This window comes from Cotesia glomerata, unplaced genomic scaffold (assembly GCF_020080835.1).
Source record: "Cotesia glomerata isolate CgM1 unplaced genomic scaffold, MPM_Cglom_v2.3 scaffold_115, whole genome shotgun sequence".
NCBI classification, from domain to species: Eukaryota; Metazoa; Arthropoda; class Insecta; order Hymenoptera; family Braconidae; genus Cotesia; species Cotesia glomerata.
The window spans coordinates 1-25,000 of record NW_025401499.1 but is presented as its reverse complement, the minus strand read 5'-3'; the positions used below and the strand labels follow the sequence as shown (position 1 = coordinate 25,000).

The following is a 25,000-nucleotide window of genomic DNA, read 5'->3' as shown; positions in this document are numbered from 1 at the left end:
AAAAAATTAAAATATTAACTCACTGCAGTCCAACAGCTCTTGTTAATAAATCTTTAGCTTGCTGATACCGTTTTTGATTGTTTAATAAATTTCCAAGATTATTCATCGCTTGAGCATACTGAGGATTTAATCTACAATTTAATTAATAAAAATAATTATTTTTTTTTGCAATAAACTGAACAAAAAAATTAGAAAAAATGCTTATAATTTAAATACCGTAAAGCCTCGAGATATTCGGTTTCAGCCAACGTTATATTTCCAGAATCTGCTGCATTTTTAGCAACATTGTAATGCACTTTTGCATTAAGCGGACATACACTCAAACCTGAACGAAAAAGTGTATGTTCACTTCTCCACTGATCGCTACGCATCCATGAACGTGTGAACCACGTTATTACTAGCACCGTGTACATAATTAAAGGCATCCGTGATTTATAAAATCTACGTGATAATTTTTGAAAACCAATAACAACAACAAAACAATATCCTGCTGATGGAAGATAAAGTGTTCTTTCAGCTAATACAAATCCAACTGTAAAAAATAAATTACTCGCTGGTAAAAATGGTATTATCATCATACATAATCCCATTGATACGTATCTGAAATAAATTAAACATAATTTTAGTTAAAATTTAATTGTAAAGCTAAAATTAATTAATAGATGATTAATTGGTTAATTTTACCTATGATCTCGATAAGTTTTTTGATTCAAAAAGTATTTAACAAAAAATATTCCAAAAATCAGCCATAATAAAATAACAGGTAATAATCTCAATTCAAACGTATTAATAAGAGGCACACATCCCATTGACCAATCAAACGATAACCACAGGGGACATATTAACAGCCACAAATTTAACGACCAAATATACTGATAATTAAGATAACGCATAAAAACATTATTTATAAATGATGATGGATTATCAACTGGTTGAAAACTCGGAGCAGAGTAACCCATCAAGTTAAATCTTATTGCCAATAAAAGCCCACATGTTAACAACAATACTATGCGTACTAAACATTTATATTTATTTTTTTCAATAATATCTTTTATAGATTCCTTTTTTAAAATTGTTATAATATCATATAAATTTTTTTTATGAACTATTGTCAAATCGTAAGCATAACAAATACCCTGAAAAATAAATTTAAAAAAATATATTATTGAATTTCATAATTTGAATAAAATTTAAATTATACTTACAATAGCAGTAATTCCAATTTCTTTACAAAGCATTGCATATGTAATGCATAATACACACATCAACAAATTTTTAATAAGAATAATTAATTTCTTTTCATAAATACAACGATTATAAAATAATACTGACAGCCATACAAATATTGCACATAAAATATCAGCTCGACCAACAATTCCTGCAACCTATTGATAAAACAAAATTTATTTATTTATCAGTTAGTGTAATTACTTATAGAATGACAGTAATAGCTAAGATTAAAAAAAAAATACTTACAGCTTCACAATGAATAGGATGAACCGCAAATAAAGTAGCTACATAAAATGCCAAGTGTCTTGCGGTTTTATCTAATAATCTTAGGAGTAAATAGTAGAATATCAAACACGCAAATGTATGGAGTATTAAATTAAAAATGTGAAAATCTATTGGATTGAGAGAACCGCGCAACCATCGTTGAATTATAAACGTCAAAACGGTAAATGGTCTGTAGGATCGATGACTCTGCTTATGAGTAAGTTTATTACCCCAGAAGTCATTTTTGATTAATTTTTTCAATACTCTAATTAATGATATTGATGCCGATGGTGGTGGTGAAGATTGCGGTGATAGAGAAGATGATTCTGGTGGAGAGACATCAGGATTATTTAATATTGCCGGGGAATCATCGAAAACGAATGATCCGTTCCATGAATTTATACAGCAAAGTGACGATATGAAAATGATAGACAGTGCCAATTTTGGCGGAACAGCTAAAAAAATGGCCAATTAATAACTGTAAAAATATCTATTTAAATATTTTATTAATATAGTACCTGGTAAACAGTTAGCTTTAACTTTCATAGTTTTAAGGGCGGCATTTATGTGTATTATTGAAATAAAAACATATTTTAGTATATATTTTGAACATTCATAATTTAATTGTAAAATTTAAGAATGAATAATAATATTTATAAACTAGGAAAAAACATAATAAATTGTACAAATAGTCAACAACACAGAACAGAGATAAGAAGACAGTGAACAGGTCTTTAGTCAATAAAAACTGCCACCTGGTGTGCGCTTTTTATATATATGTATATATTACACCCACATAATACACAAGATCATATATGCACATGGAAACACCCATCACACATTCACAAATGATTTTTTATTCTTTAAATATAAGTTTATATATTTATTTGTAAATTTTATATTTATTTTTATTATCGCCATTTAATAAGAATATTGGTCTTTTTTAGTTTATGGAAAAGACTGACCATAAATCGAGAGATATGTAAGTATATCCTTTCTACGCATAATATGATGGAGGTACAGTTAAATCTTCAAGTATACACAATTGTTGGTCAGTAAAACATTGAGCGTGAGATGCCCAACCGTCATAATGAGTTCGTTTAAAATCACCTAGAGTTTTTCTTATTGTTGACTGTAAAAAAAAATAATTATTTTGACTTATTAATTATTACTGAGAAAAAAAATATCAAAAATATGAAAATGATACCGTTAAATAGATAATGACTTACTGGAACAGGTTGAGGATCGTTTAGGCGCAAATTGAGGTATTCAAAAATAGAAGGTACATAATTCGGTACATCATATGGATGAGCGCGGATAAATGAACACAAACCAAGTACACCAGCATGTCGCACCCGCAAATCGCTTGGATCTTTAATTTTAATTTTTGATTTGACTTTGAACTCATTCTGTGAAAAAAGAGAAAAATAATAATTATTAATAATTTTAAATTTATTAAATAAAAATAAAATGATGATAAAATACCAGTAAAGTTTCTTGCTCTTCAAGGAAAGCACAATGAAGCATTCCACACAGAACCTGTCCAGCTTTTTCTCTAACTTCCAGCCTTTCATCAGCAAGTAACCGTAAAACAATTTCTTGAATTTGGTCAACCCATTTTTTGTTACTGACTAAAACTCCCATATTGTAAAATACAAATACTTCAATAAAACTAAGACAACTAGCTCGTGAAGACCACGAGGGAGCTTTAGAAATATTAAGTAGGGCTTCTAGTATTGCATCTATATCTCGTGGAAGTATCAAAGCTTGAGCAATTGATGCTAATGAACGTGTACATATAGTCCTCAATTCAGTATCTGTTTCACAATTTTCAAGTTGACATAAAATTGGTAGTAATTTAGCACTGTCTGGAATTATACCATTGGCCATAACGACTGAAGAATCCATAAGCCATTTGCATATTATTTTTAAAACACTAATATCATTAGCACGCAAAAGTGTTGTTTGTTCGCTACCAGCACTCTCGAAAACATCTGCTAACTCCAATAACTTTGGTAAAATACGGTCCATTAATTCTTGAGCACGTGGTGTTGGAGGGTTTGATTGAAATGTACCGGCGTTGTAATCAGCCATAAAAATCATCATTAACAGTGAGCCCAATGAATTTCTCATATTCTGAAATGGATTTACTGATAATTTTTTCTCTGCACGCACCAAAAGTCGTTCCATCAGCTCAGTAACACGCCACGATTGTTGCTTCAAAGCTGACATTAATATGTACAAGCGTTGACATTCATTAAAAGAAGACGAGTTTTCAATTTGTGGCTCTTCCATCAAACACTCGAGTATCCAATGATGTTTATTTGGATCACGCTGCGACAACGACGCGGCAAAACAAAATTCCCAGTCGTGAATAGTCTCATCGGTAACGTTGTCCAATGCTGTTCTAATTATTGGAGTCAATTCTTTCCAAAATTCAACGATCATGCTAAAAGACCAATGTTTAGAGCCACGTATCATACCGGCTATTATTTCAGCAGCACAACGTTGACTGCTCTCGTGTTTCTGCTCGACCAGCGACTTCAAGTGGGGAATAAATAATTTCATATGACGAATACCATAATTACTAAATAAACCTTTGTACAATAAAGCACGAGTTAAGTTAAATTTGTCTTTGCCTTTTCTTTCTTCTATACTATTGAATTTTATTAATTTTTCGATGTTTGAGGGCTCGGAGAAGAAATTATCTATCAGTCTCTCAGATTCTGTGAACTCTGGAAATTGCGGATCAAAATTTGGTTGATTTGGTGGTGAAGCGTAAACTTCAACTTTATTTGCTTTGGTATAAAAACCGACGTGGCGCTCATGAACAAATCTATCTTGATTCCATTGTTCTTCAGTCATAGGGCGTGATTCATAATTATACTGAAGCCATTTATTGTCTGTTCGAATACCAGGTTTGAATTTTCCAACCCAAGTACACTCAATGTCTTCAGGTCGTTCTTTCTCGTCAGGAATGTCAATAATAACCTGTTAAAATATAGTCAAATTACACTTAATAATAAATAAACCTTCTGTTACAAATTAAAAAATACAAATAATAATTAATTTAATTACCTTAACACGTTCACGCTTTTGTTGACGTAAAATACATGCAATCACAGACGCTGCAATTTTTCTTTCTTCTAAAGAATCATGAATTAAAGAATTCAAAAAAAAATTAATAACTTCTAAAGGAAATGGACGATCTAAATGAGCAAGATCTGTTATCAATCGCATTCCCATTGTACGTTGTCGCCAATGACAATTTGATTGAATGGCTTTTAAAAGATCACATATAAGATTGTCATAGTTATCAATATTTTCAGCTTCTTGTTTTCGAAGCTTAATAAGTCCTTCATTAATTTCGGTTTCACCTGGTCTCATAACTGAAGGTTTTGGAGTATAATTCCACAATTCAGCAGCCGTTTTAACGCATCCATCGGGTAATTCGAGTTTTAAGGCAATAGTTGATAAGCCACTACTAACAATATTTTGCATAGCACCCTTTAAACGAATTATCGACATTTTTTCAGATAATTGAGCGGTAACTAGTGCTGGCCATAAACTTCTTAAGATTGACCAATTGCGTGTTATTAGCATTGAATTCGGCCGAGGTCCTAAAAGTAGATAGTGCAGTCCCTAATAAAATTAATAATTTATTTCATTACTTGATTATCATGGATTATTATATAGAAAATACAAAGTTTCAAATAATTTAAATAAATTTTACCTTTTGAGCTTCATGATTTTCTTCTGGATCCTTGGATAAAACATTAAGGATAGACGGCATAAAAATTTTACGTGTAAAAGGAAAGAATGGAAGCGCTTGAAAAATAAGTTCCTGTGCATGAATTCGTAAGCTTGTGTACCTATTGGTTGCCATTTCAAATAATTGTAGCATAATATGTTTATGATAGTCAGTAAGATAAAAAACACGAGAATAAATTCGTAAATCATGTTGTAACTCTGTACGCTCCATTAGAAAATCTGGTAACACTTTTTTACGTTTTACCAATTCGTCTTTTAAGTCAGATTTTATTTGCTTCCAATTCGCCCACTGTCTCCGGTGTTTATCAACAGAGCGACATTTGCCAAGTAGCAGTAAACTCCATATCTATAAAAATAAATAATTTAAAATATTGTAATAATATTTATTTTTCTTTTCATGACCTAAGACTTACCTGAACCAAATAAAATAAACTCTTTGTGTCATCTTCAGAATTTTTCAACATAGTAACTTGTAATTCTGTCATTATTTTCGCTATACTTTTACGTACATTACTACCATCAGGCATTTTTATTTCATCTTTAACTCCAACAGTAGGAATGAACATACTCATAGACATTTCTTCAGTTATTTCTTCAGGCGGGGTTGGCAAATAATCTCCACAGCCATCAAGAGTCACATAAATAATACTCAAACTTGTCAGGAGATTTTGTCTATAACAAAAAATATCGATGAGTACAAACAAAATAATTTATCAAATTTTAATAATAATTCAAACTAATAAATTTTACCGTGTGATATTTGAGCTTTCATTGGTGCAGTATTCTTGGATCTTAGCAATTTCAGGCGGAATAAATTTATTAAAAATGCACTGCATCATTCTGATTTCTTCTTCGCCAGGTACGTACCAATGCATCTCAAGATTGCTAGTGTCAGCACCCTGTCCCCAGTCTAGAATATAAGGATAAGTAGGATCATTGAAATCTTTTCCATTGCACGTAAAATCACGCGTCTGAGCAATGCTTGACAACGATGTCATCACACTTCCCAGAATTTTACTAGCCATTTTGCTGCCTTCTCGAGACTTAAAGTGCAATGTCTTGTCGAGAATATCAATCAAGGTATCCATGTAAGGTGATAGATTATTTCCTTGGGTATTGGTAATGTTGGACAAAAGTAACATTGGATACAGCAAACGATCTTCAATTGTTTCTTCTTTAGCAACATCGCTTTCTTCGAGAATATCAAGTATAGATTGCGAAATAGTAGGCAATAATGCTTTCAGTGTCTCAGCACCATTTACGCGGGCAAAACTTTGGCATAAAGATGCAGCCAATGGTCCAGAAATACGTGTCTCAAGCACACGTTCAGTAACGAATCCTCTTAGCTTGTGCAAAGCTGATCGAAATATGTCATCGCTGGTACGAAGCAGTAAGACAGTACAAACAGATGTTAGTGAATATTCAACCATTGTTTCGAGTCTGGTTTTCATTGAAACGTTGTCTTGACTTTCTTGTGAGACGTATTCCAATGTACTTGATTCAATAAGTGAAAAAACACGATCAAAAAACTGTAAAACAAAATCTTCGAGCTGTGAAGTTTCTTCACAAACAAGTCGTTCATCTTCATCTAATAACTCTGAAGCAGCAGCTTTTGAGCAATCAGTTATTGGCATTACCATTGCGTAGACAAAGATCATACGAAAAGTAACGTATGACTTTTTTATATCATTGGCATCAATGCCAGGTAGCGATGAAAATAAAAGCGAAATTATTCTCGATGGACCTTCGTTGTATGTGTAACCTTGATTGACATTTCTTTTACCCTGAGCCATCGGACGTGCAATGGCAGTGACTGCCATCATCGTGGCAGTTAGTTTATGCGGTTCTGTTACAGACTCTATTGTCGAGTACATACGCTCAATTACGCAGGGTATTACCATATTGGGCCTTATAGTTGCTAATAGACGGAGTACCTTGCATGTCATTATGACACTAGAGTGTCCAAACATCGCAGTCATCGCTACGGGCATCATGCACTTGACAAAAGCATCGACATCAGCGTCTGTCAATTTATGTGAATCCGGAACTTGGAGCTTCCATGTGCGTTTTCCGTAACGTTCGTTATGCAGACGCAGAACAAATTGTGAAGCGAGTTTGCTTAACAGATCTTTGAGTTTCTCAACCCAAGGTCCGCTGTTAGCTTGATAGAAATAAGTTTCAATTGCTTTTAATAATTTATCCAAGTGAACTTGTCCGCTGGATCCGTTTCCCAAAGTAGCGACTATCCACTCGACAACTGAGCTTATTAAGAGCTGGTGAGTTCTACCACCAATTGTTTGTTTATACGTTACCGGTAAATTTAAACTACGCATGAAACGTGTATACATAAGAGGTATATGAGGCTCCCAGTCAATGTAACCAATATTATTCCAAGCTAGTTTTGATATTAACGCCATAAGTGAGTGCTCCCATAGACTACCGTTATGATAAATCTCCCAGAGTTTCATGAATTCTTCGAGCCAAAGTTTGTAACCCAGATGATGATCTTGAAGTGGCATTTGAACGGGTAGAAAACATTCCAGAAGCATTATAGTTTGTTCCATTTGTGAAGAATCAACAAGACATAGTTTAGGTCTCAATTCATCTAATATTTCTTGAGTAGCTGTTACCTTTTGTTAAATAAAATTTAGATTTATAAATTATACTAAGACTATTATTGATGACCGATAATACTTACAGGGAAATAAGTTTTGACATCCTGAATCAAAGAACGAACTGTCTTACCCATATAAATAGGTAAACGTTGCATTCCCAATATTACTTGGGATCTTTTATTTCTTTTTATTGTACGGAACATGAGGTCATAAAGTGGCCTCCATGGTAATTCCAGCTCACTCGGCGCTATCAATTCTTTTTTTCTACAACATTGTCATTTCCATAAAGTTACATATACATTATGACTTGTTTTAATATTATAAATATTCTTACCTCATTAAACTTGCCAGTGTACTACATAGTAAATTAACGAAAGCTGGTTCTAAACTGGGTATTACTACCAACTCATACATAAGCTTGATAAATAAAATATGGTCATCCTTAGTAAATCGAAAATGATAGAGCTTCAAGTACCTGTAATAAAAATACATGTGACATTAATATTAGTTGATTTATTTCAGCAGATAAAAAAAATCTTAGAGATTAGTTGTAATAAAAGTAGTATTGAATTCTTACATGCGAAATTTTAAAATAGCTAGGTAACAATCAGGTTGAAGACGTCTCAGCATAATAGCACGACCTAATTGGCCTTTGATGTCTACCAAGAGGATCTTGGCCTCCTCGTCCAATTCATCAGCATAGGGTAACAAATTATTGTACTTGCACTCAGACTGATATTGCAAACTTAAGCTGTCTGTTGACGATTCCATCATGATATCGTCCTCTTCCTCTCGCTGAATCGAGGCATCAATGACACCCAACATTGTTGCTTCAAACGAGTCTTTTATTTTTTTGTGAAAACCAGTTATACTTTTAATTGTATCTTTTGTTCTTCAATTAGTGGTTCTATAACAATAGTTGAGAGAATTAGCTTGTGTGTTCTGGTCCTACCGAACGTAATCTGTTGACTATGAGGTTATTTATTGACTGAGTTGGAATGAACACGCAAGACTAACATCCAATGGCGCATTGTAAGCATTATTTAACATGCCAAATCGAGTCGATTATTTCCATTCATTTTCATCGAGTCACGTTTTTCGCGCTTGCAGCCATCTTTGATTAATATCAATCACATAAACCAGTATAAATAAATATATCTATGTACGTACTTATGACAGGCAAATTATCATTTTTTTTACACACATCTATAGTACATATACACGCAACTCGGAGTAAATATGTGTACGAGATGGATTGGAGAAACTCACCAATCACTATCACTAGTTAAGGTAAAAGCCCCAATAGATGATCACGTACCAGTATATGATCACTCCATGTATTTGTATAACTATATTCACAAATATAGGTATACAAATACATGGAGTGATCATATACTGGTACATGATCATATATTGGAGCTTTTACCTTACTTCTAACCTGATTCTATACACAAATGTCATGCATGTATACACATACTTATATCAAATAAATAAATAAATATATATATATATATATATCTCTTTCGTCGTCATCAATGAGTCATCATTTAACATAACTGCTTGAAACAAAATACTTTTATTTATATTGAATGATATTGTTATGAATTTGATAATGACATATTATAAATATCACACTGAATGAAATTAAAATTAAATATATGTATGTATGTAGTAATGTCAATAATTTATATTATTTTTATTTTGTAGTTTAATAACAAAAGATTTCTATTTATCTGGAATATGAATACATTTATATAAAAATATATTCATAGTAAAGAAAATCCTTCATTTTTAGACTGAAAATATTTGTGACGTTTTTATTTACTTATTTATTTTTTTTAGCTATGAAATAAAGTGTTTTCTTGATGACACTTGACTAATGGAATATTAAATAAAAATTTACCAATCACAACAGGTGAGTCTGACCACATGTGGTATACAAATGTTTAAACTTGAGCGCGAAACAAAAGGTACAAAGTCAAAACGATATGATATAATCATAAATTTGATGACACTGAAGTCGACATACATTAGAAATTTTTTAAGAATTTTATAACAATTAAATTATTATAAAAAAAAATTTAATTAAAAAATTCCACATGTGAAAATTAATAAAAACTATAAGTGAAAATTTTTAGAAGCATTTTTTTATTGTCATTGATTTGTTAAAAAAAATTACTAAATTGACAGCTGACGACTAACTTTAGTATTATTAAATTTGCAATAATCAATTTTTTGTAGAGTACATTATACAAAGTTTATTTTTATAATGTTTTTATTTTTTCCGAAGATATATGTTAGCTGGATCGCCAACAATTATATATAAAATTTATTTTTATATTTATCGTTTTCAATTACAATTATTTTCATATGATACAAATCATATGATAATATTTACATTATATTATCAATATTATCACAACTTTACACAATTAGAATATAAATGAATTCATTTATGAATTTTTTTCTGTTTCATTAACAAGGAAGATCTAATGCTTGATTGGTGTATGCTTTCAAGTCGTCATTTTTTTTCTCAAGGGCCCATTTCTGTTGTTCACCTGACGCACAAAGACCATAAACTATAATTCCAATTAAATAAACTGCCCCGGCTATCATAAAAACGATCCTCCACTCGCTGGCCGTCTTCAAATAATAAATAACTAGGTTAAATTATCTTTTCAAAAATGTAAATGAAATACTGTTAATACATACTCCGTTTGTAACAATGTAACCAGTAACTATAGGACTGAAGATACCAGGAAGAGTACCAATAGTATTTCCAATTCCTATGATAATGCATGCATGTTGTGGTGCGATGTCCAAAGGGTTCACCCTTTATTATATAGTAATATAATTCAATCAAACTCAAATAATAATATAAATTTTTAATTATTTGATGTTATATTATAGTTAACTGACCCAAATCCCGACCAAGCGATGCCTCCAAGACCAACAGCAACAGATAAACAAATAATAGCGCTCGTTGAGGTAGATGAAAATCCAGCCAATATCATAAATATTGTTTGACTTAAAAAAGCACTGCAGGTGAATAATTTTCGTACATTTGTAGTAGTTAAAATTTTTCTTGAACGTAAGTAATCAGCTGTATGACCAAAAAATAATGCAACGATTGACAAAATAAGATAAGGCACTGCTGAGAGGAGCCCTGTATTCTCAAGCTTCATGCTTAGAACATCTAATTGCAAATGATAAACGAAAAAATTTTAAAAATTAATTAAATTAAGTAATACCATTTAATTGACTAAATTACAGACCATTCATGAACTTCGGCAATTGAGTTAGCAATGTATAAAAACCCCAAGCCTCACTTAAACCCGCAGCAAAAATCGCCCAAACGGGTAGTGATTTAAAAACTGACTTCCATGGATGAGAAATTTTCTCTAGCTAATAAATGTAATATATTAATCATTGCGCATCCGTCAAGTTATTAAAATATGTAATTTAAAAATTGGTATACAGACCTTTTGCAGATCACTATTATGACCAAGTGATTTTTTTATATAATTGAGTTCAGATTGTGAAATATGAGGATCATTTTCTGGTTTGTCGGTGACAATATAGCACCACAGAGTGAACCAAATCAAGCCTAAAGCTCCACTAATGTAAAAAACTGATGGCCAACCCAAACGCTCGGCCATGATTCCACATGTTGACATTGAGAAAACTGCACCGAAGGTACTACCTGAGACTGCGAAGGCCGATAGTTGTGATCTCTCGGCTGGCGGAATCCAGTTAGCCCACATGGATTGAATAGCCGGGTACGTTACACCCTATCAAAAATAACGTGAGTCTATCAATCAATAAATTTTTGATTCATTAATAACTTACCTCAAATATTCCTTCAGCTATTCGTAAGCTAATCAGAAGGTAAACACTCATTCTTGTTAAGGGTGGTGTCATAAATGTCAATAGTGCAGTGACTCCCAGTCCTATTCCAAACACTTTTTTACCACCAATACGTGCACTTAAGCACCCACCTAATAGTTGCGTGCTTAAATATCCGTAAAAAAATGAACTGAGAATAAATCCTTGAAGCTTTGAGTCCCAGTTGAACTCTGCCTTATTCTGCAATTATTTTTTTTGTGTCGTTAATTTTTAACACTCAATATATTTGCAACTCAATTAATTAGTTTTTAATAACATACTCCAAATGAACTTGTCGTCATTGCAACAATTGCAATACTCAAATTAACTCTTAGGAGATAAGAAATAAAAAATCCAAAAAACGCCAACATTGCAACAACGTTACGGCGTTTTTTCCAAAATTTTAGTCCAACCGCTTCATCTATTTCTTCTTCAGGAAATTTTTTTTTCTCACTAAAAATTATTACGTAATCAAATATATTTCTATTTATTAAAAAAAAAAAAGATAAGCAACAAAATTACCTGTCTGTGGAATAATATTTTTTGATTTGAACATTTTTCTCTTTTGTATCCATAATTTTATAAAAACTAACTATTAAAAAATCTTACAGATTCTTAGAATTTGACAAATACGTCAACTGATATAATCAAAAAATTCGTCTAACACGGTAGATTAGCGATAATAATGAATAATGCTAGTTATAATTATGTAAACATAATTTAATATAAAAGATCAACCTTCAATCTTATCGATTTAGACAATGCTCATTAATTTTTAAAGAGAAATATTTCAACTCTTTGAATACGATTATTTAACTATGTGAATAATCTATTGAATGGTTTATAAGATATGATATAAGTATACAAGATATGAAACATCAATTTGATGATATTTAAGATATTCCAGATTAAGATTATCTCTTTAATCAATAACATTGTTTTTCTTGAGAGTAATTTTATTGCTGTCAAAAAAAAAACAGTGATTTCAATTGTATATTCAATGCGAACTAGGTCAATTATTGTTTATTAAATAAAAATTTCATCAACATTTAAAATCCTGGTATACAGCCACTTTACAATTATGTTATCTTCTATAGACTTATTTTTCAGAAGGAAAATGAAGAAAATAAGTAGAAAATTACAATCCTGTTATTATAATTTTTAATTTCATCCAAGATTTTAGTTAAATATTTTTGGTCTAATTAATTTTAGTACAATGAAAAAAATAAAATTTGTAATGAATTAATATTTATGAATTTGATTGTGATGAAAAATGAGTGGTAAGATTATATTGAAATAATATTGTGAATTCAAATCATTTTGATACTGTTTAAACTAAACATCTGGTTGTAAATTTTGTTTGCTTTTTGTGTCATAGGCCTTGATTTCAGTGACAATTATTCTCATTTCATACAAAAATATTAATATTATATTATCATAATTTTATACAGTAAAGAAAAAATGTAAATTGATTTTTAAATTTCTTTTGATTCTTTTTCAATATAAATTTATTAACAAGGAACATAGTCCAATGCAGGATTGCTGTATGCATTTAAGTCGTCATTTTTTTTCTCACGGGCCCATTTTTGTTGTTCACCTGACGCCCAAAGACCATAGACTATAATTCCAACTAAATAAACTGCCCCGGCGATAATAAAAACGATCCTCCACTCGCTGGCTGCCTGTAAATAATTAAATTACTTAGTTAATTTATCTTCTCGAAAGTTTGAATAAAAAAAAAAATAATATGTACTCCATTTGTAACGATGTAACCAGTTAGGATAGGACTGATAATACCAGGAAAAGTAGAAACAGTATTTCCAATTCCTAAAACCACACTCGCATGTTGAGGAGCGATGTCCAAAGGGTTCACCCTAAAATTTTTAACAGAAAAAAATAATCGACTTTAATTAAAATCAACTAATTTTATTAATTGTAAATAATTTGATGTGTTATAATCAACTGACATGAAACCCGACCATGCAATGCCTCCAAGACCAACGGCAGCAGTCAGACAAATAATAGCGCTCGTTGATGTCGATGAAAATCCAGCCAGTATCATAAATACTGTTTGACTTAAAAAAGCACTGCAGGTGAATAATTTTCGTACATTTGTAGTAGATAAAATTTTTCTTGAACGTAAGTAATCAGCTATTTGGCCGCAAGATAGTGCAATGATTGTCAAAATAAGATAAGGCACCGCTGAGAAGAACCCTGTATTCTCAAGCTTCATGTTTAAAACATCTAATTGCGAATGATAAACGAAAAAATTTTAAAAATTAATTAAATTAAGTAATACCATTTAACTAACTTAATTACAGACCATTTATGAACTTCGGCAATTGAGTTAGCATTGTATAAAAACCCCAAGCTTCACTTAAATGTGCAGCTAAAATTGCCCAAACGGCTGATGATTTAAAAATTGACTTCCATGGATGAGAAACTTTCTGAATAAAATAAAAATGTTCAAACTTGTTCAATTTATAGAAATATTAATAACTACCGTTTGATTATCAATTTGACCAAGTGATTTTTTTATGTAATTAAGTTCAGACTGTGAAATATGAGGATCATCTTCTGGTTTGTTAGTGACAATAAAGCACCATAGTGTCAACCAAATCAAGCCTAGAGTTCCACTGAAATAGAAGACTGACGGCCAACCTAATCGTTCTGCCATGATTCCACACGTTGACATTGAGAAAACTGTGCCGACAAAACTGCCTGAGAATGCGAGAGACACTAATTTTGTTCTTTCTGGAGGTGGAATCCAGTTGGCCCATATAGAATGAATACATGGATACGCTGCACCCTATAAAAAATTATCTTTACAAGACAGCTCATAATTCTTTATCCGGATGAAAATAAAATCGATTATAACTTATTTATTATTAATATTTAATATATTGCACTTATTTCTATAAAATAAGTACTTGAATAAAAAATTTTATCATTATTTTACGAATCAAACGTCATGAATAAATTGTCTGCGGATCAGTAGTCACGTTACATGAAAAAAATTATGTATCTGTTAATCAGTGAGTTATTGATTTAATGATAACTCACCTCAAATATTCCTTCGACTACTCGTAAGCCAATAAGAATGTAAACGCTGACTCGTGTTAAGAGTGGTGTTACCAAAGTCAAAAGTGCAGTTACTCCAAGGCCTACACCAAAAACCATTTTACCCCCAACACGTGCACTTAGCCATCCGCCTAGCAATTGTGTACTCACGTATCCGTAGAAAAAAGAGCTGAGAATGTATCCTTGAATTTTTGAGTCCCATTCAAACTCTGCTTTTTTCTGGAATTATTTATTTTATGTCATTAATTTTTCAACGCTATTAATTAATTTTTAATAACATACTCCAGATGAACTTGTTGTCATTGCAACAATTGCAGTACTTAAATTGACTCGCAGAATATAAGAAGTGAAAAATCCAAAAAACGCCAAGACTACAACAACGTTACGGCGTTTTTTCCAAAGTTTCCATCCTACCGCTTCGTCTACTTCAATTTCTTCGGTAAATTTTTTATTATTTCTAAAAGATTTTAAACATTTAAATATATCTTCATTTTTATTGATTAAAAAAAATAGCTAAAAAATATAATTACCTGTCTATGTAATAGCATCCTTTTCCTTGAGTATTCATAATTTTAAAAAATAAATTATTTCAAACGTTTATAAATATTTACCGTTTTGCAAATAAACTTCGAAAAATTAAAATTATCAGACACGTTTGACTCGCGATAATCATCTGTCATTAGCAGCGAAGTTCCTTATAATTATGCAAACACATTATAAATAACAGCTTTCAACCTTATTGATTCATACAATAATTATTTATTGTTGAGAAAAATATTTTAACTTTCTAAATACGATTAATTATCCTTGTGTCAATAATCTTGTCAATAATGAATAAATTCCGTTCTGTTAAAATACAGTAAACGTGATTTTATTTTCAAGCACTGCAAATTTGTTCAATTATTTATTGAATAAAATTTAAATATTATTCAAAGCTCATAAATAAGATCAACTGATCATAATATTTTTTTTCGGGTTTCATCTTCAAAGGAAAAAAAATGAAAATAAGTGAAAACAGAGTGATATATAATAATTATGTTTACATCTTTATAATTAAGCTAGATGATAAACGTAATTTATAAAACTAAATCATCAAATTTTTTAATGATATCTAAGTGTTATTTAGGTAGATTTGATCTAAATAGTTTTAGTAGATTAAAAAGTACGTAATTTGTAATAAATTAATCGGTATTTACATAACTGAGGTACATATAAAGAAAACTCTTAATAAAACTTATAACATTAGTCTCGATTAAAAATAAAATTTGATCAACAAATTTTGTCTACGTATTTAATGTACAATAAAATTATTTTACACGTGAGAATCATAATCCATAGCTTGATTAGTGTATGCTTTTAAATCTTCATTTTTCTTCTCTAGAGCCCACTGTTGTCTTTCACCGGATGCAAATAAACCATAAATTATAGCACCTATCAAATAGATTGAACCGGCAATCACTAATACTATTCGCCACTCTGCGGCAGTCTGTAAATAAACATTTTTAATCATAAATTTAATAGCAATAACTTAAATATTTATAATATTAATTATGGGGATAAAAACCTTATTTTGAACGATGTAACCAGTAATAATAGGACTAACGATGCCAGGAAGAGTTGCGATTGTGTTTCCTATACCCATCAAGACACTTGCATGTTGTGGAGCAATATCAAGATGATTTACACTGAGTTTATTATGAAAAAAAAAAAAATATATTATTAAATCCAATAATTAAATAGTTTAGTTTTTAGTGCTATTATAAACATACCTAAAGCCTGACCATGCAAAACCTCCAAGGCCAACAGCAATGGAAAGACAAGTAATAGCACTCGTTGATGTTGTTGCGAACCCAGCGGATATCATAAATATTGTCTGACTCAAAAAAGCACCGCAAGTGAATATTTTGCGTACATTAGTGGTACTCAGGACATTTTTTGATCGTAAATGGTCGGCTAAATGTCCAGAACATTGTAACACAATAGACATTACTAAATACGGAACTGCCGAGAAAAATCCTGTTTTTTCAAGCTTGAAGTTCAACACATCTAATTATAAATAATTATCTATTAATATCAGTATTAGAGTTGTACGGGTCAATTTAAAGACATTCTTTTTGACATTTACTTTCTAAACTTACTGACCGCTCATAAATTTCGGTAGTTGCGTAAGCATCGTGTAGAAACCCCAGTTTTCACTAAAGTGAGCTGCTACAATGGCCCAAACAGCTGGTGATTTAAAAATTGACTTCCAAGGATGAGAAATTTTCTGTAAATAATTAAAGTTATTTATTTTCCACTGCCAATTTAAAATATATAAAAACTTGTGAGAGAAAAATTGAATACCATTTGTTGATTACCGCTTCCGAGTGATTTTTTTATGTAATCAAGTTCAGACTTTGATATTCTGGGATCGTCTTCTGGTTTGTCAGTGACTATGAGCCACCAAAGTGTGAACCATACTAAGCCTACAACTCCGAAAATATAAAAGACTGATGGCCAACCTAAACGTTCAGCCATAATTCCACATGCGGGCATTGCGAAAACTGTACCAACGAAACTGCCTGAGAATGCAAGAGTCGCAAGTTTTGATCTTTCTAAAGGCGGAGCCCAGTTTGCCCATATGGAATGAATACATGGATATGTTACACCCTAAGTAAAATCGTTTATTTATAAATTAATGCATTTACTTATTTTTCGTAAAAAAACATACCTCGAATATTCCTTCGATTATCCGTAAAGCAACCAGAATATAAACACTGACTCGTGTCAAAGGTGGTGTTATCAATGTCAAAAGTGCAGTTACCGCGATTCCGATTCCAAATACTCTTTTACCGCCAATACGCGCACTTAGCCATCCGCCTAATAATTGTGTGCTAATGTATCCGTAAAAAAATGAGCTGAGAACAAGTCCTTGGAGTTTTGAGTCCCAATTAAACTCTGCTTCTTCCTGTAATTAATTGACCGTAAAATTTAAAAGATTCAATTTTACATTTGCAAAAAAATAATTTTTATTAACATACCCCATGTGAACTTGTTGTCATTGCGACAATTGCAACACTCAAATTAACTCGTAAAATATAAGAGGTAAAAAATCCAAAAAATGCTAATACTCCAACAACATAACGTCTTTTCTTCCAAAACTTCCATCCTACTGGTTCATCCATTTCTTCTTCTTCGGATGACTCTCGCTGCACACTAAAATATTTTTAGTATTAAATTCTAGCTAAATCATTATCAAAACGACTTATTTACCTTCCATAATGGCAACTTTCCTTGAGATTGACGTTTCCTTCTTTCGTATCCATAGTTTTCTGACAAAAACAGAAATCAGCGACTTCCTTATCAGTAATTTTATCTAAGAATGCAATTTTATGTGCATATGCTGATCAAACCGATAAAACCATAAGACCGCACGCTGAGATAATCATGCCGCGATAATTATTGTATTTGTGGGCGCATTTGCAATGACTAAATATATTTAGTGCATTGTAATAAAAAACGACCTCGAAGCTAATGTTAATGCACTTATCAATAATTACCTAATAATAAAATATTATATACTTACATTTAAATATTCAACAGCTGGTTCGTTTATTGTAACTTTGACACTTTCACTGAAGCGCCTCAATAAAATCGTCCTATCTCGACAGTAGAGTTTTTCTTACTAAAATTCAAATTGAAACACCTGTAAAATGTTTAATAACACAAAATAAATAAATTAAATTGACACTTAAATAATTGATGTAAAATACATAAAACTCGATCATACCTTATTGTTCTATATTGAAATAATTCAATAGCTCATTGTTTAGTCCTACAAGAGCGAAGATAAATTGTTTGAATAGCAAGTTTAGCCTTCCACGATAAAGTGACACAGTGGTAAAAGTAATTTGAAAGCGACTGGAAGGTAAAGCATAGCTCCCGCGAGCTCTTATCTGTCATACACTCTGGATTAACTCGCTGACTTGACATTGATCCAGTATCTAGTGCTTTAATTTCAACTCTGCAAATTACATCCCTCACAATCATCATCATGGCCATGATTTTGATAGATTGATTACAATTATTTTAAATAACATATGTTGAACATGCATACGAAAATTACGTATGTACCATCACGACTGAAGTACTTTTTTTTTAAGTAATCTCCTGCTTAAATTCATGATGATCAAATTTAATCATTTTAATTTTTAAATTTATCAAATTACTGTTCATTTCTTCCACTTAATTCCTGAAGAAAAACAAAAATAAAATAATTTAATTAATTAATCATCATAATAATATTTCAGATTAATTATTCTACACTGTCAAACTTGATTTATACATTTAATTTTAGCTTATATTTTTATGTTGATAAATGAGATTTTTAAATAAACAATAACTTTGTGAGTAATGTAAGAAAAAAAATATACAAGAACATGCATGTGTGTATATTTTCACATATATATTTTTTTTTATGATCTCCAATCATAACAACAGCTGTCACTACCAGTCTGAATCTTTTGTTGTTGACATTTTAATTCTATTCTTTACTTTTTATTAAAGTAATCCATGATGTTTTATCCTTGATTTTACTTGAAAACTATAAATTTTATATTCTGTTTAAATAAATAATGACTTATATACATAAATTTTATATTTAATTGTGAGTAAGACCATGAGATGACAGTTTATTTGATAAAATTTTCCTAACCTCATCGTATTATTATTTTAGATTTTTTTTTCTACAAATAATTTATGCACGATTATGTTTTATTAATTTATCTTTTGTTAATTATTATTGTTATTATTATTAAATATTGTTGTAGGTATAATCCATTGATATCAATGAGATATAATTATATAATTATACAATGTTCAGTGTTTTAGACATTGTGAGATCAGACATTGTAAATAAACTAACAATGGATAGTTTATTTATGCAAAATACTTCGGAGGAGTTGGACGATATACCGCAAACACACGAGCCAGTATGGATACTCGGGAAAAAATATAACGCAATGAAAGGTTTTATTGTTAAAAAATTAATTTTTCAACTAACTAAATTTAGAAACTAAGGTAATTACTAATGATTATTTATGTTTTTTATCATTTAGAGTTGGAAACAATAAGAAGAGATATAAAATCGAAGTTATGGTTCACTTATCGCAAAGGTTTTATACCAATCGGCGGAAACAGTTCAGCATTTACATCTGACAAGGGATGGGGTTGTATGTTAAGATGTGGACAAATGGTTTTAGCACAAGCGTTAGTTGCACTTCATTTAGGTACATTGATTTTATAACTAACAAGTTTAATTTTAATTATTAGGTGGTTGATTTTTTTATAATATTTAATTATTTAAACCCAGGACGTGATTGGCAATGGACACAAGAAACAAAAGACAGTACCTATTTAAAAATTTTAAGTCGATTTGAAGACAGAAGAACGGCACCATTTTCTATACATCAAATAGCACTTATGGGAGCAACTGAAGGCAAAGAAGTTGGTCAGTGGTTTGGTCCAAATACCATAGCACAAGTATTAAAGTAATTACTTCAAGTATAAAGCAAAATATCAATCAGTCAAAGGTTGTACTATTAACATAAATTATTTTTACCGTAGAAAGCTAGTTGTATACGATGAATGGAGTTCAATAACTATTCACGTGGCGCTTGATAACACATTAATTGTCAATGATGTTTGTAAGTGACTTATAATTTTAAGGTAACATGCAAGAAATTAATATTAATTAGTCATTGATATTTTTAGTGAGGCAATGTAGAGTTGAAGGAGGAACGACAGCTGTTGAGGTTGATGGCGATGAACCTTTGAGAGCACCTAGTCAATGGAAACCTTTATTACTTTTAATACCACTAAGATTAGGCTTAAGTGACATCAATCCAGTTTACATTAATGGCCTTAAAGTAATTTATTATTCACTAGAAACTTGTTATTTAAATTACATGAGTGGTACAGTGACAATTATTTTTTGTAGACATCTTTTAAATTACCGCAGTCTCTCGGAGTCATAGGGGGAAAACCAAATCTTGCATTATATTTTATCGGTTGTGTTGGTATGTTTTAATTCAATTATTTTTTTTATACTATATTTTTTTGAATATAATATTTATTGAATATCAATACAGACGATCATGTAATTTATTTGGATCCTCATACGACCCAAAGATACGGTTGTGTAAATCAAAAGCTAGATGAAAACGACATTGAAATGGATCTTACGTATCATTGTAAAGCTGCAAGTCGAATTCCGATAACAGAAATGGATCCTTCAGTAGCACTTGTAATTAAAATTATTTATTCACATATTAATAATACAGCCTAGTAAGTAAATATGTTTTTAAAATAATATTTTTTTCAGTGTTTTTTCTGCGCTACGGAAAAAGATTTCAAATCATTATGTAGATCAATGCAAAGTGAACTCATTACTCCTGAAAAGCAACCTCTTTTTGAATTGTGTGCTGAACGTCCCGCACATTGGTCACCAGTTGATGATGTTGCTGCTGAGGCATTTGGAGTAGCATCTTCAAATCGTATGTACTAATACTTCAAAAAATCTTATAGATAATTAAATAAATAATTATAAATTTTATCCAGTTTTAGGCTTTGAAAAATTGGATCGGCAGTATGACACATCGGATGAAGAGTTTGAACTTCTGGGATGAATTATTTAAAAATTAATAATAATTAATCAATTCGTTTTTTTTTATTGATACCTCGTAAACGATTTTTGAAATTAAGTGTAATTTCATAATTCAAAAATCTTTAAACACATTACTTACATTATTAATAATATATATTTGTAAATATTATCATATAAAGCTCACATTTTTATTATTATCATCATAATATATTGCTTAAATATATTTAGCCTATCGTTTGTAAAAAGTAATTTATTATTTATATTTTTAAGTATCAATAACAAATCGAGCAAAATTATCATCATGAGAGTTAAACGTTTCGGATAATTTAATACCAACACTGTTGGCTATCTTTTGTAATTCATTAGCAAACTCTTCTAACTCTTTCTTCTTTGCTTCGACTAACAATCGCCGTGACTCAACTATCAGTATACCCTTTTTATTCATCAGAGGAACGATACTTTCCAAGTGATTAATCATATTGTGAGCGACAAATATAACATCAAATTTATTTACCCATTCACATTTATTTTTATACTTTAAAAAAGACGAAGCTGAGTGATAAATAACCTGCAGCATAATAAGAATCAATAATAAAATTGGTAACTTTTATATTAATTTACTTGATACATATAATATACCTTTGCTTGAGAGATATCAATCCAAGAAGAAAAATCTCTCTTTTCTAATTTTTTCAACACCCAAGACTCTTGCTCAATGTCAATATCCGGCATCTCCGTCACTAATGTCCCATTTAAAATTGCTTTATCTCGATGTGCTGCTGTAAGATCATCAGGACACAATTCATGCATTCGTATTTGATAAAATAATTTTGTTATTTGTTCTTCTGCCGCATCTGTTGCTCTCAGTTTTCTAAAAAATAAAAAAAAACAGTTACTATATTTACATAATAGATTTATGTAAATTATTAACTTTTTTTCATCTTTTTTATCAGCTAGCCAAGTTAAATAAGGTCCATTGGTAATGTCTCCAGCATATGAATTGTGAATAAAACCTTCTTTGTAAGGTAATACGCTGCTTATCAAAGTTGGATTACTTCTGGCAGGTTCTGTCTCCAACCACGTGAATGCAATCCCATTATTTCTCCAAAATCTTTAATAATAAATAAATCATGCTTAGTACATAAATCAATGTGACATAATTTAATTTAATTACTTGTACTCATGAGAAGTTAAATTAGGAATATTTTTTTCTTTTAAAACCATATGATAATCCCAATCAAAAGCTCCATCTCTGTAATCATATCTCGTCCCTAATGATTTTCTAATCCGTTGATCCCAGTATTTGACGATTGGTACACCTTCACACACAGCACGAACCCAGAACCTAGTGTAAATAATAAAATAATTTTAAACTTGAAAACACTTGACGTAAATTATTTACTTACTTAAAAATAGCTTCCAATAAGTCTTTGTCTTTATATTTGAGTGTTTCAATACTTATCCAAGGGCATGGTAGTGTTTGAGTGATTACACTGATCAATTGATATGCCGCTTTTGTCAAGTACTTGGCAGTTGCGGGTACCAAAAGAGAATTACCCAATATTTCTAGAAAGTATCTACTTGCTACCTGTAAGCCTTTAAGTATTCGGTTAGTTTTAATTGATTCCTATCTTGTTAAGAATTATTATATTTAATTATTAAAATACCCAGGTCCTTTTCAAGGCAAATATGAAGAAGTAGAATTGATCTTGCAATAGGTTCTAATGATGATTCGACAACATGAAAATTAATTAAATATTTTTGATTCACCGATGATGAAGCTAAAGTTTTAATAATATGTCTTGGATCTTTGGCTCCTACTGTCAATACTTCTAATGGTTTATTATCAGAATTATCTATTATATTTTCTTGCTGAAAGTCTATAGCAGGGCTGTGTCCCCACATTTTAATGATTAAATGTTGAACTTTTATGCATAGTACATAATTTACAATATATATTTAATAAGAAACTTGTTTACTCGTAACCTTGGTTACGCAATTAAATAAATGCCATAAATATTTTGATTATTAATATTTAAAAAAATTTTAATTTATTATTAATTTTCGATAACATATATTTTTGACAAATTAGAAAAATGTTTAATATTTTTTAAATCTTGTTAATATAATAATTATTCTATACAGTTATTTGATTTATACTTTATTGCTGTGTTAACAGCAAATCAACAATGTTGGATTCATTTATTTATTGTTTTTCTCGTTTCTTCTGAGCTCTTTTATTACCGAAACATTGGATAATTTTATTAACCGCGTTTTTATGTTCGAAAATAGCTACTAGCTGTGACCTGGCTTCAGTCATACCCTCACTTATTAAATGACTACGCTGCATATTTCCTTTGATTAATTCATTAATCCGCTCCAAGTCGTCATCCTGCCTTGGTTTCGGTTGTTGAGATTCCAGCATACACAATGTTGTTTTTAATTTATCATGGACCTTTAATCACCGAACAAATAACAAATAATTATTAATTTAATTTTTAATTCATAAATTGATAAGTGATTAAATACTAACCTGCTTTTCAAGTTCTGCCAAATCTTCCATTTGAGCAGTCAATTGATAAATTTTCCAACCATGAAGTCTTTGTAATACATATTTTTGTTGAGCTATATCAGCAACAGACTGTAATCTCTCTTCTCGCGGTCTCACATCACTAGGTCTTCGATAATGATTTAGTCTACAATTTTTCCAGGAAGGATCTTGACAAAAAAATTAAAATTTAATTAATCAATAAACTAATTCATATTTTCAACTATTCTATTTCATATTAAAGAAAATTACCGATTAAACTTGACGTGGGCCGTGTCTTTTTAATCACAGTTGAGGTCGTAACATTTCTATCCTGTTGAGAGTTTAAATTTTGTTTTTTATCCATACTAAATCTATCTTTGATACCATCTCTTGCATCTCGTTTAAACTTTTCTTCACTAATAAATTGCATGTCTTCTTCGGAGCACCGCGGCTCGGTGAGCTCGTTACCAGTTAGCTGTTGTTTACGTGGTTTTTTTCTGGGAGACATTTCCATCGTTTGATTCATCGGGATTCTAGACTGCTCAGGCTCTTCGTCCAACCCCGGCGAAGAGGTTGCCGATACAGTCGTTGAGCCCGAGCTGTCACGAGCTCCGTCTCGCTCCCGTCGTGGAGACATAGGTGGGCTTAAATTAGGAGGCGCCGTCACTAGAGGTAAAGCCGTTAACATTGGGACTAAATTTTTAACAGCACCTAAAAATAAATTTATTAAATTTATAAAGTTGAATTTTTCTAATCAATAACTAAATATGTAAATAAAAAATAAACCTTTAGCGGGAGAATTATCGTGATCACGTTTTCTAAGTATACTTGGACGTGGAGAAGCATTCGGTTTTCCATGGTTTTCTTCGTGGCTACTCGGCTCGACGATAAGCCTCACTGGCTGAACAGTTCCTTGACGATATTGAGTGTATAGTGAAGATTGAGGTACAGATTGAGGAGTTGGTGAATTATGACTACTAT

General features: G+C 30.8%; 7 protein-coding genes across 11 annotated transcripts; 1 reads left to right on the top strand and 6 right to left on the bottom strand.

Annotated features, from left to right (window-relative positions):
- Positions 1-23: 23 nt before the first annotated feature.
- On the bottom strand, positions 24-2,149 carry LOC123273663 (protein O-mannosyl-transferase TMTC4-like; the record flags this gene model as incomplete). The annotated part of the gene is given in 6 exon segments (XM_044741114.1): positions 24-131; positions 217-600; positions 685-1,136; positions 1,206-1,385; positions 1,477-1,949; positions 2,013-2,149. Coding segments are annotated over 6 exon segments (1,625 nt in total), but the record flags the coding sequence as incomplete, so codon positions are not given.
- Positions 2,150-2,255: 106 nt separating this feature from the next.
- LOC123273662 (proteasome activator complex subunit 4-like) lies at positions 2,256-9,189 on the bottom strand. Of its 2 annotated transcripts, XM_044741113.1 has the most exons (11): positions 9,051-9,189; positions 8,458-8,787; positions 8,215-8,355; positions 7,964-8,144; positions 6,016-7,895; positions 5,679-5,937; positions 5,228-5,611; positions 4,573-5,136; positions 2,980-4,485; positions 2,724-2,903; positions 2,256-2,626 (listed from the first exon to the last, which is right to left on the bottom strand). In XM_044741113.1, exons 2-11 carry the CDS (start codon positions 8,703-8,705, stop codon positions 2,492-2,494), a joined length of 5,478 nt encoding a protein of 1,825 aa, XP_044597048.1. In that variant the 5' UTR covers positions 8,706-8,787; positions 9,051-9,189; the 3' UTR covers positions 2,256-2,491. The 2 variants fall into 2 exon arrangements, with proteins under 2 accessions (XP_044597048.1, XP_044597047.1); XM_044741112.1 differs by having other exon boundaries at positions 8,458-9,189.
- A 1,094-nt stretch (positions 9,190-10,283) lies between these two features.
- On the bottom strand, positions 10,284-12,232 carry LOC123273666 (vesicular glutamate transporter 3-like; the record flags this gene model as incomplete). The annotated part of the gene is made up of 7 exons (XM_044741121.1): positions 10,284-10,523; positions 10,593-10,713; positions 10,800-11,076; positions 11,156-11,285; positions 11,363-11,671; positions 11,730-11,966; positions 12,047-12,232. Coding segments are annotated over 7 exons (1,428 nt in total), but the record flags the coding sequence as incomplete, so codon positions are not given.
- Positions 12,233-13,038: 806 nt separating this feature from the next.
- LOC123273661 lies at positions 13,039-18,746 on the bottom strand. Its single transcript, XM_044741111.1, has 17 exons — positions 18,616-18,746; positions 18,412-18,531; positions 18,099-18,157; positions 17,867-18,041; positions 17,557-17,793; positions 17,190-17,495; positions 16,989-17,112; positions 16,616-16,892; positions 16,411-16,531; positions 16,163-16,332; positions 15,129-15,303; positions 14,829-15,065; positions 14,269-14,574; positions 14,089-14,212; positions 13,733-14,009; positions 13,519-13,639; positions 13,039-13,447 (listed from the first exon to the last, which is right to left on the bottom strand). Exons 3-17 carry the CDS (start codon positions 18,149-18,151, stop codon positions 13,277-13,279), a joined length of 2,874 nt encoding a protein of 957 aa, XP_044597046.1. The 5' UTR covers positions 18,152-18,157; positions 18,412-18,531; positions 18,616-18,746; the 3' UTR covers positions 13,039-13,276.
- A 73-nt stretch (positions 18,747-18,819) lies between these two features.
- LOC123273665 (cysteine protease ATG4B) lies at positions 18,820-21,684 on the top strand. Of its 4 annotated transcripts, none has more exons than XM_044741117.1 (10): positions 18,820-18,951; positions 19,708-19,853; positions 19,943-20,113; positions 20,197-20,374; positions 20,451-20,530; positions 20,598-20,752; positions 20,824-20,902; positions 20,975-21,129; positions 21,208-21,379; positions 21,450-21,684. In XM_044741117.1, exons 1-10 carry the CDS (start codon positions 18,926-18,928, stop codon positions 21,509-21,511), a joined length of 1,224 nt encoding a protein of 407 aa, XP_044597052.1. In that variant the 5' UTR covers positions 18,820-18,925; the 3' UTR covers positions 21,512-21,684. The 4 variants fall into 4 exon arrangements, with proteins under 4 accessions (XP_044597052.1, XP_044597051.1, XP_044597055.1 ...); XM_044741116.1 differs by having other exon boundaries at positions 21,444-21,684; XM_044741120.1 differs by lacking the exon at positions 18,820-18,951 and adding an exon at positions 19,350-19,491 and having other exon boundaries at positions 21,444-21,684.
- A 45-nt stretch (positions 21,685-21,729) lies between these two features.
- On the bottom strand, positions 21,730-23,483 carry LOC123273664 (dynein axonemal assembly factor 3 homolog). The gene is made up of 6 exons (XM_044741115.1): positions 23,157-23,483; positions 22,896-23,085; positions 22,664-22,834; positions 22,421-22,600; positions 22,129-22,360; positions 21,730-22,057 (listed from the first exon to the last, which is right to left on the bottom strand). Exons 1-6 carry the CDS (start codon positions 23,392-23,394, stop codon positions 21,755-21,757), a joined length of 1,314 nt encoding a protein of 437 aa, XP_044597050.1. The 5' UTR covers positions 23,395-23,483; the 3' UTR covers positions 21,730-21,754.
- Positions 23,484-23,564: 81 nt separating this feature from the next.
- Positions 23,565-24,995, bottom strand: LOC123273667 (histone deacetylase complex subunit SAP130; the record flags this gene model as incomplete). The annotated part of the gene is made up of 4 exons (XM_044741122.1): positions 23,565-23,944; positions 24,023-24,207; positions 24,290-24,730; positions 24,806-24,995. Coding segments are annotated over 4 exons (1,065 nt in total), but the record flags the coding sequence as incomplete, so codon positions are not given.
- Positions 24,996-25,000: the final 5 nt, after the last annotated feature.